At 44.2% G+C, this 15,340-nt stretch overlaps 1 protein-coding gene across 1 annotated transcript in view; it reads left to right on the top strand.

Moving 5' to 3' along the window:
- WIPF3 (WAS/WASL interacting protein family member 3) overlaps positions 1–15,340 on the top strand; it is a 78,272-nt gene that overhangs the window by 39,175 nt on the left and 23,757 nt on the right. The window contains exon 3 of the mRNA XM_065938727.1: positions 12,486–12,618. Within this exon, the coding sequence (XP_065794799.1) occupies positions 12,486–12,618 (133 nt within the window). The remainder of the gene's footprint in view (positions 1–12,485; positions 12,619–15,340) is intronic.

Below are 15,340 nucleotides of genomic sequence, written 5' to 3'. Positions count from 1 at the left end.
CCTATGACTTTGATGGCTAGATTGCTTTAATATTATGATTTTCTTTAAAATATTTCTATATAAGCACCAGAGTATGTCTGTGTGTATATTCATGTGACTTGATTTTTTCTCTTTGTGTGTGGGTCTTTTGCTTTTTGCTGTGCTGTGTCTTCACCATTGCATACACTATTCTCTAGCTGCGGTAAGAGGGGGCTACTCTCTAGTTGCGGTGTGCAGGCTTCTCATTGCCGAAGCTGCTCTTGTTGACTCCAGGCCTTGCAGGCTTCAGTAGTTGCAGCACATGGGCTCAGTAGTTGCGGCTCCCAGGCTAGAGCACAGGCTCAGTAGTTGTGGGAATCAGGCTCTGTGTTGCTTCCCAGCATGTGGCATCTTCCTGGACCAGGGATTGAACCCATGTCTCCTGTATTAGCAGGAAGATTCTTTACCACTGAGCCACCAGGGAAGCCCGTGACTTGATTTTTTAATAGACTATTTTTTTAAAGTGGTTTTAGGTTCACAGAAAATACAGAGAATTCCCTTGTTCTTCCTGCCCCTACAGAAGCTCAGCCTCCTCCTCTTTCAACATAAGATTTTTCATCAAAGTTTAAACTCTGTGTTTTGTTAAAGGTTCCTTATCTTTAAAACCATCCCTTTTGAAACTGGAGCCCATTATACAGAGTGAAGTAAGCCAGAAAGATAAAGAACATTACAGCATACTAACACAGATATATGGAATTTAGAAAGATGGTAATGATAACCCTATATGCAAAACAGAAAAAGAGACACAGAAGTACAGAACAGACTTTTGAACTCTGTGGGAGAAGGTGAGGGTGGGATGTTTTGAAAGAACAACATGTATATTATCTATGGTGAAACAGATCACCAGCCCAGGTGGGATGCGTGAGACAAGTGCTCGGGCCTGGTGCACTGGGAGGACCCAGAGGAATCGGGTGGAGAGGGAGGTGGGAGGGGGGATCGGGATGGGGAATACGTGTAACTCTATGACTGATTCATATCAATGTATGACAAAACCCACTGAAATGTTGTGAAGTAATTGGCTTCCAACTAATAAAAAAAATTTTTTTTAAAAACCATCTCTTTGATAATGTTGTTACTCAAAATGAACAGCATAAGTACTAAAGACTAGTGGAATTTTAAAACTGTAATTAAAAATGTGTGTTAGTCGCTCAGTCATATCTGACTCTTTGCAACTCCATGGACTATAGCCTGTCTATGGATTTCTCCAAGCAAGAATACTGGAGTGGGTTGCCATTTCCTACTCCAAATTAAAAATAATTTATGTATTAATTTTTTACTGTCTTACATTAATATAATGTAGTCATATTTTCTGCCAGTACAAGTATTATTGGTTCTTAAAATGGAATAAAATGTCCTAGAGATCAGAGAAGTAGCTGGCACATCTACTAAGTGCATCTAAAGGCAGTTCATGTTTGTTGATCCTATTGATACTCTATGCCTGAAAGAGTCTTGTGACTTCATCATCTGAACAGACTTCAGCCTGGAAGAAGAAGAGCTGTTATCACTGCTACCAGTAGCCTGGGGGTCTTTAAATGGCCTTTCCCTAGGCAGGACTGGAGCCTCTTCCTTAGGGCAAGGAGTTGACTTCACTGGGATGCTAAACAGGCAGCAATCCATCAGTGCAAAGGAAGGACAGTAGACAGGGAGATATCTCAGTTCGCAAAAGCAATGGTTGCACTACTCTGATTACATAGAACCTCAATCCACAGGCCTAATTTTAAGAGATGTAAGACCAAAATGCAGTTGAACAAAGTGAACTAAAAATAGCCCCCTACTTTATTCTGTTATAATTCACTTCCTCAGATAATGGGCCTGATCCATTTAAGCAGAATTCTTTCCCTGTCATAATTGTCATAAAGATGTTTTGATGATTATTAAGAACAATGAAAGTCTACATTTCCTCTTGATTCATTGCAGCTGTCATGACCTTCTGTCTATTTCCGTTCTCCTCTAGAATTGCTGGCATTCAGTGAAACAGATGCTACAGTATTTTTAAGGGAGGGTTTGAGGTGGCCCCATTTTATTAAAAATATACAAGGAGTGTCATTAATGAGTATATTGTATGAGTCACACTTGGGTGCCCTGGCAGGCCCCTTTTGTGATTCTCACGACAAAAATAGGTGTTTTATTTTAAATTCACACTGCATTTTCAGATTAAATAACAAATTTTATTTTAGTGAATTTGGGGGAGTGTTTATCATACAAGGCATTGTGCTGAACCCTGGCAGGGTTGATTAAGACGTAATTTCTGCCAAAAGGGACTTAGATGGGTAGGACAGATGCACATCAAGATGTGAAACATGGGACTTCCCTGATGGTTCAGTGGCTAAGACTCGGAGCTCCTGATGCAGGGGGCCTGGGTTCGATCCCTGGCGGGGGAACTAGATCCCGCATGCCATAACTAAGAGTTCACATGCTGCAACTAAGACCCAGCACAGCCAAATGAATAAATATTTTTTAAAATGATATGAAACATATGATCTCAGCAACTGGCATCAGAATTTTTCTTAAGGAGAGACCTGTCTTTGGAGACATATCTTTATAGTCTATATAGATGTGGGATGGGGCGTGGAACTTGAGGGCAGGAATGAAGCTGAATAAGAATGACTAGAGTGACTAAACAGCACCACAGGAAGCAAGGGGAAGAATTTGCTTTGTTCTAAGAGGCTGAGCAGAGTGAAGATACAGTTAAGAAGACAGTGAGAGAGAGGAACCAGAGCACTGATTTGAGTGGGGGATTCTGAGCCAGTGAATCCTCCTGTATTGGAATGATGAGTGACCATATGAGGCCCAGGGGTGTCCAGTGCTCAGTGCAGAGTTGCTGCCTGGAATCTGGAAGCAAGTGTGCCCATGAGGCATACACGGCCTTGAAACTGTAGAACTCTTTGGGAGGCTTTGAGAGTCCCAAGGGCTTCAAGAATGGCTCTGAGCCAGTCTCCTCTAGATCTCCAGGGCTCAGGAAACCTCAACCAATATTTGCATATCTGGGTTTAACTTCTAAAATGTATGGCTATTATACAGTAGGTAAATGCAAGAATTAATTCTGACTTGGTTTAATTTAGGTGTCTCTGGAAGTGGCTATGCCTTGAAAGATAGATGAAAGTGATTTTTTTTAAAAGAAAGCCTTCTTTTTTAATTAATTTATTCATTTTATATATTTTTTGGCTGTGCTGGGTCTTTGTTGCTTTGCATGGGCTTTTTCTAGTTGTGATGAGTGGGGGTTACCCTTCGTTGTGGTGATCAGCCATCTGACTGCAGTGGCTTCTCTTGTTACAGAGCACAGGCTCTAGGCACTCAGGCTTCAGTAGTTGTGATGCATGGGCTTAGCTACTCCGTGGCATGTGGAATCTTCCTGGACCAGGGATCAAACCATCCCCTGCATTGACAGGCGGATTCTTATCTACTGCAGCACCAGGGAAGTCCCAAGATGAATGTGATTTTGACTGACAGAGTTGAAAGAAAGGAACATATCATGCAGAGGGAGTGCACGAGTCTTGAACTTGAGATACCAAGTACATGACCAATACAGGGGACGGAGAACTGGGCCAGGTGGGTGGGATGTAGCATGTGTGGGGTAGAAGGTTGAAGCATGGACTGTACTCAGTGCTCATAATTTTTATTTCAGAGTCGATAAGGGAGGCCATGTGCTGGAAACCCTGCATTTTCCCCTGCAGCCAGCAGGAAGGTTGGAAAGGAGAATAGGGGGCCTCCACTGGGAAAGAAAGAGGTGGACCAGCAGGGTTGGCCCACACAGGCTTCTGTGTTACCTGAAGAGGGAGTTTCAGGTACAGGCTCTTTGCAGGGGAGGGTATCAGCCTCACAGCGTAGAGTTACCCTAAGCAGTTTCCATTTTAAGTGCTCTCCGCCCTCCCCCTGCCAAGACGGCTGCTGGATCACGTTTAATGCAGTAATCAGACTGTTCTCAGGCTCCATCATTCAGCGTTGGCTGTCCTTTCTGGCCCTGGCAAAGGCCTAGCACTTAGCTCCTTGGGCCCCAGCCCCTCTCTTTCTCTCTCCCTCCTGCCTTCCTTTTCCTTCTGATGCCCTTCCCTGCCCCTTGCTTTCTACTCTGGCTGTCACGCTCCATTTGATGCAATATCTGTTGTGGTCCTCAGCCAGAAGGCAGGGGGCCCACTGCCCCCACCCAGCTGCAGGCTCTCCATGTGTCTCCTGGGTGTTCACCCTTCACAATTTTCCCGAGTGATGTCATTACTAAGATGCAGCATGGTGAATGAGAGACCCTGACTTGCCCTGGGCTCACCTCTCAGCTCTCCTCTTACTAGTGGCAGATAGCCTGCTTCCTCTCCAGGCCTCATCTGTAAACTAGATATAATACTCATAACTAGTACCTCCATCATGGGATTGTCCAAATGCCCTGTAAATGAATTAATATACGTACAATACTTGGAGGACTTCCCTGGTAGCTCAGCTGGTAAAGAATCTACGTGCAATGCAGGAGAGACCTGGGTTCAATTCCTGGGTTGGGAAGATCCCCTGGAGAAGAGACAGGCTGCCCATTCCAGAATTCTTGGGTTTCCCTGGTGGCTCAGACAGTAAAGAATCTGCCTGCAATGTGGGAGACTTGAGTTTGATCCCTGGGTTGGGAAAAATCCCCTAGAGGAGGGCATGGCAGCCCACTCCAGTATTCTTGCCTGGAGTATCCCATGGACGAGGAGCCTGGCGGGCTACAGTCCGTGGGGTCTCAAAGAGCCAGACACGACTGAGCGACTAAGCACAGCACAGTACTTGGAACGGTGCCCAGTACACATATGCCTTCCCATTTTCTTTGAGTTATTGCCGTTGCTGTCACCCTTTGCATGCTGCAGCTTCCTTACCCAGACTGCAAAGTCACCTCTGTGTGCATAGTAAAGGGTAGGAACTGGATCTCAGTAGAAACTGATTATTTCAAATGAAAGAGAGGAAGGAGTCACAGGTTTAAAGCTTTGAGGAAGGGGAGAAAACCTTTAACAGAGACAGAAGTGCTGGGAGGGATGAGCTGGAATTGCCCACAATAGTGTTATTTCTTTGGCTACCTGATATGAAGAGCCAACTCATTGGAAAAGACCCTGATGCTGGGAAAGACTGAAGGCAGGAGAAGAAGGGGATGACACAGGATGAGATGGTTGGATGGCATCACTGACCCAATGGACATGAGTTTGAGCAAATTCCAGGAGATAGGGAATGACAGGAAAGCCTGGCGTGCTGCAGTCCATGGGTTTGCAAAGAATTGAACACAACTGAGTGACTGAACAACAACATATTATCTCACTAGCTTGCAAATTAATCTGCTGGGATGGGAACATGTTTCTTTTTGGTAGTAATTTTTGACTAAAATAAATAGAAGATATGAAACCTCAACCAGTTTTTGAGACATTGTTCCAACCAGGTATTATGTATTTTTAGCAATTCCTAGTGTCAGGCCCTAGACAACCAATGCTGGGCTCTTTTTTGAGTTTACAAGGTTGTTCTTCCAACATAGGTTTTAAAATCAGACTTTGTCATAATTTAAATTTTAGTCTTAAAAGCCAGGGAATATCGGCATCATCAAATAAGACAGAATGGTGCTGAATGAATCCCCATTTCTTGGGACAAAGTGACCAAAGGATAAAGGTATGAAATCTTTATCCTTAACCTCAAAGGCATAACTCATAACCTCAAAGGCAGTGACTTCTCTTACCATACCTGCATGTTTTGTTGGAGCAGAGAAATGTCAAAAACCCAGGGGCTTGAAGTTTATACAGAGTTCATTTCGACAAAATACTGATAATTTGCTCTCAGTTTTTTTTTTTTTTTAATTGGATATGCTGGTACGAAAAGAGGAACACTTATTTTCTGCATGCTAAGAGTTTCCACTCAAAAATAAGAGGAAAAACAATGCATAATATAAAAGCTATAGTATTTGGCAAGAATTACAAATGATATTCTTTGGAGGGGGTGTGGATCTTATAAGGAAAAGACTAGCTGAAGAGGTTTTGAATAAAAGATCTTGTAAAGGAAACAGTTTTTGATGTGGGGCCAATTGGGCTTCCCTGTGGCTCAGACAGTGAAGAATCTGCCTGCAGTGCAGGAGACAAGGGTTCCATCCCTGAGTCAGGAAGATCCCCTGGAGAAGGGCATGGCTACCACTCCAATATTCTTGCCTGGAGAATGCCATGGACAGAGGAGCCTGGTGAGCTACAGTTAATGGGTCACAATGAGTCAGACACGACTCAGTGACTAACACTTTCACTTTTCACTTAAGGGAGAAGTAAAAGTTGGGGCAGGCACAGAGTGCTGGGGCAATGGGAGCATTCCCATAAGAGGCAGAAGCTTGAACACAGGCTTGGAAGTATAGTTCGTAGATAGGGAGGGATTGCCATACAGTGGAACTGCTTTATAACACCAGTGTGGGTAGGAAAATGTTGGCATTTGCAGGTAAACTCAGCATACGAAATGCAGTCAAGCCCAGTGGGTGATATTAATGAGGACTTTGACTTTTTTTACTCCAAGGGAAATGGAAAACCCTTGCAGGTTTTGAGCAGAGTCACCTGACCTGGCAGGAGCACTGCTAAGGGTAAGCGTGTTGTTCTAGGAACAAAACAGAGCTCTTTATCTGGCCTTCCAAGATCAGGAGGCTTCCTGGAAAATAGCCAAGAGACAGTGTGAAAAGAGCAGAGAGATTAGCTCAAGCTAAGGTCCAGAGGTGAGCTCCAGCATGGAAGGAAAGGTTGGGGCTGGTCACTTGGTTGGGCCTTGTGCAATGTGAAGGGATTTGAACTTGATCCTGAGGGCAGTGGGGAGCCAGCAAAAGTTTTTATGGACATGGTAAATAACATGTCCCTTATACAGACCACTCAGGTGGCTGTGTAGAGGAGGGCAAGACAGGAGGCAGGAAGGCCAGCTGAGGGAATCTGGAAGTGCCTGCATTAATACTGGTGGTCTGCAGTAAGTCAGCATCGATGGAGAAAAGGAGCCAGTTTCTAGAGTCATCACCAAGGAGAAGTCACCAGGAGTTTGTGATGCAGTGGCTTTTGAGAATGAGGAAGAGAGAGGGGTCTGAGATGGCCTCCAGGTCCTTGGGCATGGAGATAGCTGCCAGCATATGGTGACCAAATTGATGCCCCTGGATGAGATGACTTTGACAAATGGAATTTCTTGGGGACATAGAGAATAGGCCCAGACTCCCCTATCACCTATAGCCACAATGAATGGGTCCAAACTCTGCTGCACCTCCTGATAAGGATGTGATGCTGTGGGAAGCAGCTCTGTACTCCAGGTAACAGTCCTGGGTCTGCAGACAGTTGTTTAAGAAACGAAGCTTATAAAAAAGGAGGGTAGCCAGAGGGATGGGATGGAGAGGGAGGCGGGAGGAGGGATCGGAATGGGGAACACATGTAAATCCATGGTTGATTCATGTCAATGTATGGCAAAAACCACTACAATATTGTAAAGTAATTAGCCTCCAACTAATAAAAATAAATGGAAAAATAAATTAAAAAGGAGGGTAGGAAGTCCATTTTTAATTGTATACAGTATTTGAACTTCTGAAAATAAGAAAACTGTTAGATCTCAAAATGTCTCATTATATAACAGCCTGACTTGTGCACATTCGGGGTGCAGGGAACATTGTGTCAGGCCTGACAGGGGAGAGTTCACGTTCTCTGAAATTATTTCCTGTGTCTCTGTTGGATCCCAGGCTCTCTCTTCTACATAAAGATGGGAGCAGCAGGAGGAAACGAATGCCAGTTCTGGCTGTTCTTGGAATTCAGATTTAGTAAAAAAAAAATGCAAGTACGCAGGCTACTGATCCCTGTGGCAGGGGGTGGCTGAGAGCTGGGGAGAAACAAGCTGTGTACTGGAAGGCTGAGTGCTAATTTGAGTTTAACAGCCCCACTGGAGAAGTCACCTTTAGGAGACTGCAAGGCTGGAATCGTACTGCATTGATTGGGTTAAGATCAACTTTGAGACAAACAATCTGCTCGATTTTGATTAGTGTTTCTGACAGAAACCAATATCAATCAAACAGATGTAGTAATGACACAGGGCAGCAGGGTCACAAGTAGCAGGTCAACGTGCATTTCATTCCATTTGGGCTGGACCGCCATCCTCCTCTCTCAAACTATACTGAACCCTGATCAACTCATTTGCTGGAATGACAAATGATATGCAAAAGCTCTTATAATTTATCAAGACAGGAGGACAGACACCTCATTGTCCTTGGCCCACTTAGTGCTGTTCTAATCTTCCTGGATTACTTCAGTTTTTCAGCCTGTATTTGGAAGGGCCATGGTCTAATTTGCATTACTCTTCTACCACTTTGCATCTTTTTAGGACCTGGGCTATTCCATGGGAAGCTTGCTTTAGAAAAACTGAGTGGACAAAAGCTTTGTGTGGAACTCACAAATTGTCACATTCAATAACAATGTTAAGAAAGAACAGGAGCAAACATTGAAATGATAGTTCAGTTCCTTGTTTTGTATGTAGCGGGGGCACGCAAGCCTGTTGGGTGGATATATTTGCCATAGAAAAAGTTTTCAGGAGTGACTCTCTCACTCAATTTTTTTAGTGAAATTGCCAATAAGCAGGATTTACATAGAGTAAAAGACCCAGTGAATATATGCAAATCTTCTCTTTCCTATTTCTGTGTCCAGTAACCACTTTTATTTCTGTATCCAGTAACCAGAGTAACCAGACCTCTTAAGCTTGATTTTTAAGAAAGCAAATTATAAATGAACTGTTAATAAATATTGAAGGTGGAGTAGAAACACCCACCACGGCAAAATATGGTCTTCAATGTGCAGATGAATATGTCCTTAGATGCCCTTTTGTACAAAACCAATTGAACTGTGGTCCCCTTAGCTATGAAGTTATTTGCTCTTTCCTACCTCACAAAAGACTGAGGATAACTTTACTAATACCCGGTGAGGGAGCGCCCTCTAGTGGAGAATCATCAGGGCAGGCAGACAGTTCAGTTCCTTTCAGTCTCTCAGTCATGTCTTTGCGACCCCATGGACAGCCGCACGCCAGGTCTCCCTATCCATCACCACCTCCCAGAGTTTACTCAAACTCATGTCCATTGAGCTGGTGATGCCATCCAACCATCTCATCCTCTGTCGTCCCCTTCTCCTCCCGCCTTCAATCTTTCCCAGCATCAGGGTCTTTTCCAGTGAGTCAGTTCTTCACATCAGGTGACCAAAGTATTGGAGTTTCAGCTTCAGCATCAGTCCTTCCAATGAATATTCAGGATTGATTTCCTTTAGGATGGACTGGCTGGATCTCCATGCAGTCCAAGGGACTCTCAAGAGTCTTCTCTAACACCACAGTTCAAAAGCATCAATTCTTTGGTGCTCAGCTTTTTTTATAGTCCAACGCTCACACCCATACATGACTACTGGGAAAACCATAGCTTTGACTAGATGGCTCTTTGTTGGCAGACAGTGGCACAGGGGGAAAAGGCAGCAAAGAAGAATGTGGGGCTTCGCAGGTGGCGCTAGTGGTCAAGAATTCACCTGACAATGCAGGAGGCCCAGGAGACGTGAGTTGGATCCCTGGATCAGGGAGATCCCCTGGAGGAGGAAATGGCAACCCACTCCAGTATTCTTGCCTGGAGAATCCCATGGACAGAGGAGCCTGTGGGCTACAGTCCATGGGGTCACAGAGTCGGACACGACTGAGCACACACACACACACATACACACACAGAAGGATGTTGAAACATGATGGGACCTGCCATACCCTCCAGCTGATTTGGAAGATGTTTATCAACAAGTCTATCATGTGGAATTGACAAGAATGTACTGAGGCTTGTGCTCAGTAGAAACACAATTTCACATCATTATTCCAGGGCTTCCCTGGTGGCCGGCTCAGTGGTGGGGAATCCACCTGCCAATGCAGGAAACACAGGTTCAATCCCTGATCCAGGAAGATCCCACATGCCCGTAGATCAACTGTGCCACAACTATTGAACGTGTGCTCTAGAGCCCAGGAGCCGCAACTACTGAGCTCACGTGCTGCAACTACTGAAGCCCACAAGGCCTAGAGCCCCTGCTCTTTAACAAGGGAAGCCACTGCAATGAGAAGCCTGCACACCACAACTAGAGAGTAGCCCCCACTCTCTGCAACTAGAGGAAAGCCTGAGAAGCAATTAAGACCTAGTACAATCCCCCCAAAATCATATTCCCGGGATGTACCATGTTCTTCATGGCGCTCACCTTTAAAGCTTAGGATGGGCAAGGTCAAGGAATGGTGGGGGTGCATTTGGGTAATCAATTTAAAAATGGCATTTAAAGATTGTAAGATGAACACCCACACCCCCACTCAGGAATTGTTAGAGATATGGTTCCAGTTGCTTCTTTTAACAGAAGAATGCAATTCATTGTGTTGTTTATCTCATAACTAGGAAGGAATTACAAAATACTTTCACCCCCTAATCCTGCAACTGTAATGCTAGATTTTTAAAAAAATGTTCATACTTCTCTTGGCTAGGGTCATGATATTTCTGTTTGCCTTTTATTCCTGTTACTAATTGTTTCTAAATACAAGAGTAAACTTTATAAATCTTAAAATTTTGAAGTTTAAAGTGACTTATGGGCTAATGGTTTACAGAGAAAGAGTTTAAAGATCATCTCGTGTGGGAAATATCCTGCTGTATGTGTGCATTTGTACATATATTCATAAAAAATGTATATCGTTAGGATTGGGACCTCTGGCTCATAGCTCAGTTGTTGACCATCATCAGTGAGCCCTTCTCAAGAGGTCAAAAGCATGTTTCCAGGCAACAAGAAACTGACTTTGAAGCTTGTATCCTTCAAAGCCTGTGTAAGATGCATCACCTGGGCCATGGAGTCAGCTGGTGAAAATGTGGACTCAGCACCTTTTAACTAAAACCACAATTGCCTTCATTTTCAGTCTGTGACACTGGAGAGTCTCTGGTGGTTCTTTTTGGCAAATGGCCATGTGGAGAAAACGGCTACTGCAAGAGCTCATATAAGTTCTGTCTGTCCTTCAAGGACCGTCTAAGGTCTCCTGTCTTCCTCAAAGCCTGCTGAGCCTGAGAAATATATCCTTTCTGAACTCTTGGAGTCTTCCTCTCAGTGATATGCTGTGCATGAGTGTACTCTCTCCCTGGTACCTGCTTATGCCCTTGAGAGCAAGACCAGTGTGTTATGCGTCCTGGGTTTAGTTCATTCATACTCATTCATTCATTCATCCAGTAAACAGTTTTTGAGCCTATCTAGGGCCAAGTTTTACTCTCTGGAGAGGTATTAGTGAACAAAATGGACAAGATGTCTTTCCTAAGAGTGTCTTGTGGGGGTGGTGAATCTGCAGCTCATAACCACAACTGGAAATTTTCCACAAGGAATGGCAAGTATAAATGCATACACTGTGGCAAACTTGCAGGGGATAAAAGGAATATGGTGCTCTAAGAGAGAACCCGGGGTAGCCTTATTTAGGCTAGGGGCCAGAAAAGACCTCCAAAGTGATGTTTAAGCTGAAAACCAAAGACATGGTATTCCCATACAACAGGTGCTAGAAAGTATTTCTCACCTTGAGAAATGTTTAACCAGATGTTAGGTCATGTAATATAAACCTTCTAGCTGTAGACGGTTCTCCTGGCTATGTCTTCTAGTGTGACCCACCCTCCCTTATTTGCCACCAGCCTCTGTATGTTCTTTCTGCTGCTCCCTGGTTCTGATAGCCCATGGAGACCCCACTGTATCAGCACAAGCTGTAGTGGAAGTGAAACAGTTGGACCTCAGTGTTACTGGCAGAGGTTATTCTCATGAACGTGTTTACAAAGCATTTTTGTAGTCCAGAGAATACTTGCCCTAACTACAGCACCATGCCCTTGATCTCTGTAGTGCTTCATAATAAAAAGCATGTGGTCTTTGGAATTCAGCAGATCTGGGTTAGGACCTAGCCCTGTGACTGGGAAGAGATTTCATAGTCCTTTCTCACCTGTAAGATGAGGGTAAACTCACTTGAAACTCACAAGGTTTTGTGAGAATTAAAGTAACACACTCAGACACAGAGAAGAAAGCAGTCACTAAACTTTCATTGCCGTCTCCTGCACTTCTTTCTTTCTGAATTTGGTCCAGGAGGGGCCCTGGGGACACCAGGCAGGGTAATTATTCAGAACCTGAGAGCCAGAGTCAGAAACACACAGCCAGAAGCCCAGATAAGTGGATGGGGCTCACCTATGAGGAGGAAAAGGGGCCATGAATTAGGGCTCTTTAAGATTATGGGAGTTTCAGCTCACAAAAGAATCTGTTCTGGGTCCCCAGGGAGAAGGATGTGAGTAGGGCAGGAGGTAAGCCTCCTGCAAGACCTATGACCCCTAGATGTCTGCACTGGTGAGAGTGATGCAGGGGAGAGCAAATCGGGAAGGCAGAAAAGTATGGGAGGGGAAACTCACCTCAGACAGGACACATGGCTTACCTGCAAATGTTATATGTAATTAGAATCAAATCCCTCTTATTCCCTTACAGGTAAGTGCAGATGCTTCCAGCTTGAGAAAGGCAGATCCCAAAGGGCGGAGTGCACTGTTGGCTGATATCCAGCAAGGGACTCGCCTCCGAAAAGTCACGCAGATCAATGACCGCAGCGCCCCGCAGATCGAGGGTAAGTGAGCATCCGGCCTGCTAAGAGCCAAGGGCAGGCCTGTGAGACTCAGCCAGACACTCCTGGCTTGCTCAGGACAGGGCCACAAGTGCTAATCAGGACACACGTGTGGCCATCTCAGACCTGCTCAGTGTACGGTCTACATGGCTGAGAGAATCAGAGCTACCTTTCCTGGTCTGCGGATGATGCTTAGCATATCTACCATCAACTTTCAAATGCTTTAAAAAGAAACTTCATGGTACAGTAATTATTTTAATTGTTTTAAAATACACACAATATAAAACTCACCATTTTGACCATTTTAAAGTGTCCAATTCAGTGGCATTTATATATTCATTGTTGTTGCAACCATCACCCCTGTCTAATTCGAGACCATTTCCATCACACCAATAGGAAATCTATACCCATTAGCTAGTGGAGGTGATGGAATTCCAGTTGAGCTATTTCAAATCCTAAAAGATGATGCTGTTAAATTGCTGCACTCAATATGGCAGCAAATTTGGAAAACTCAGCAGTGGCCACAGGAATGGAAAAGGTCAACTTTCATTCCAATTCCAAAGAAAGGCAGTGCCAAAGAATGTTCAAACTACTGCACAATTGCACTCTCACATGCTAGCAAACTAATGCTGAAAATTCTCCAAGCAAGGCTTCAACAGTAGGTGAACCAAGAACTTCCAGGTGTTCAAGCTGGATTTAGAAAAGGCAGAGGAACCAGAGATCAAATTGCCTACATCTGTTGAATCATAGAAAAAGCAAGAGAATTCCAGAAAAACATCTACTTCTGCTTTATCAACTATGCCAAAGCCTTTGACTGTGACTGGATCACAATAAACTGTGGAAAATTCTTAAAGAGATGGGAATTCCAGACCACCTTACCAGCCTCCTGAGAAATCTGTGTGCAGGTTAAGAAACAACACTTAGAACCAGACATGGAACAATGGACTGGTTCCAAATTGGGAAAGGAGTACGTCAAAGCTGTATATTATCACCCTGCTTATTTAACTTCGACGCAGAGTGTATCGTGTGAAATGCTGGGCTGGATGAAGAACAAACTAGAATCAAGATTGCCAGGAGGAATATCAATAACCTCAGATAGGCAGATGCTGCTGCTGTTGCTAAGTCGCTTCAGTTGTGTCCAACTGTGTGCGACCCCATAGACAGCAGCCCACCAGGCTCCCCCATCCCTGGGATTCACCAGGCAAGAACACTGGAGTGGGTTGCATTTCCTTCTCCAATGCATGAAAGTGAAAAGTGAAAGTGAAGTTGCTCAGTCGTGTCTGACTCTTAGCAACCCCAAGGACTGCAGCCTACCAGGCTCCTCCGTCCATGGAATTTTCCAGGCAAAAGTACTGGAGTGGGGTACCATTGCCTTCTCCAATATGCAGATGACACCACCCGTATGGCAGAAAGTGAAGAGGAACTAAAGAGCCTCTTAATGAAAATGAAAGAGGAGAGTGAAAAGGCTGGCTTAACACCCAACATTCAAAAAACGAAGATCATGGCACCTGGTCCCGTCACTTCATGGCAAATAGATGGGGAACCAATGGAAACAGTGGCAGACTTTATTTTCTTGGGCTCCAAAATCACTGCAGATGGTGACTGCAGCCATGAAATTAAAAGATGCTTGGTCCTTGGAAAAAACATTATGACCATCCTAGACAGCATATTAAAAAGCAGAGACATTACTTTGCCAGCAAAGGTCAATATAGTCAAAGCTATGGTTTCTCCAGTAGTCATGTATGGATGTGAGAGTTGGACCATAAAGAAGTCTGAGCACTGAAGAACTGATGCTTTTGAACTGTGGTATTGGAGAAGACTCTTGAGAGTCCCTTGGACTGCACGGAGATCAAACCAGTCCATCCTAAAGGAAATCAGTCCTGAATATTCATTGGAAGGACTGATGCTGAAGCAGAAACTCCAATACTTTGGTCACCTGATGTGAAGAACTGACTCACTGGAAAAGACCCTGATGCTGGGAAAGATTGAAGGCAGGAGGAGAAGGGGACAACAGAGGATGAGATGGTTGGATGGCATCACTGACTCAATGGACATGAATTTGAGCAAGCTCCGGGAGTTGGTGATGGACAGGGAGGCCTGGCATGCTGTAGTCCATGGAGTGGCAAAGAGTCAGACATGACTGAGCGACTGAACTGAACTGAACTGAAGATTTGATCGTATGGATGTTCCACAATGTATTTATCCATTGTGAAGTAACATTTAAAGATCACTTATGCTGTGTCAACATAATCCTCAAATTGAATGAGCAAAAAATTCAAGTCTCAACCCTAACAAATGCAAAGATTTTATTTTCCATAAGGAAAAATATTTCTGCCAAATTCTCTCCCGGGATCACATGACTGTAAGTTTCTATGTCTTCTAGAGTTTATGATGGAGTAAAAGGAGCCTTGTTCCTGCCATCAGATGACCCATGTTGAGTTCTGATTCTGCCACTCTGCACATCAGGGAACCTCTCTGAGACTCAGTTTGCTCATCTGCAAAATGGGGGGAGATAATAATACCTGCCATTTTTTGATCAAGATTGTTGAAGGCTGAAATAATATATACAGTGAAAGAAAGTGAACATGAAAGTCACTCAGTTATGTCCAACTCTTTGTGACCCCATGGACTATATAGTCCATAGAATTCTCTAGGCCTGAATACTGGAATGGGTAGCCTTTCCCTTCTCAAGGGGATCTTCCCAACCCAGGGATCGAACCCAGGT

The sequence above is a fragment of the Muntiacus reevesi genome, chromosome 6 (genome assembly GCF_963930625.1).
Source record: "Muntiacus reevesi chromosome 6, mMunRee1.1, whole genome shotgun sequence".
In the NCBI taxonomy this organism is placed as follows: domain Eukaryota; kingdom Metazoa; phylum Chordata; class Mammalia; order Artiodactyla; family Cervidae; genus Muntiacus; species Muntiacus reevesi.
The sequence above is the reverse complement of the archived record's forward strand: the minus strand, read 5'-3'. Positions and strand labels throughout refer to the sequence as shown.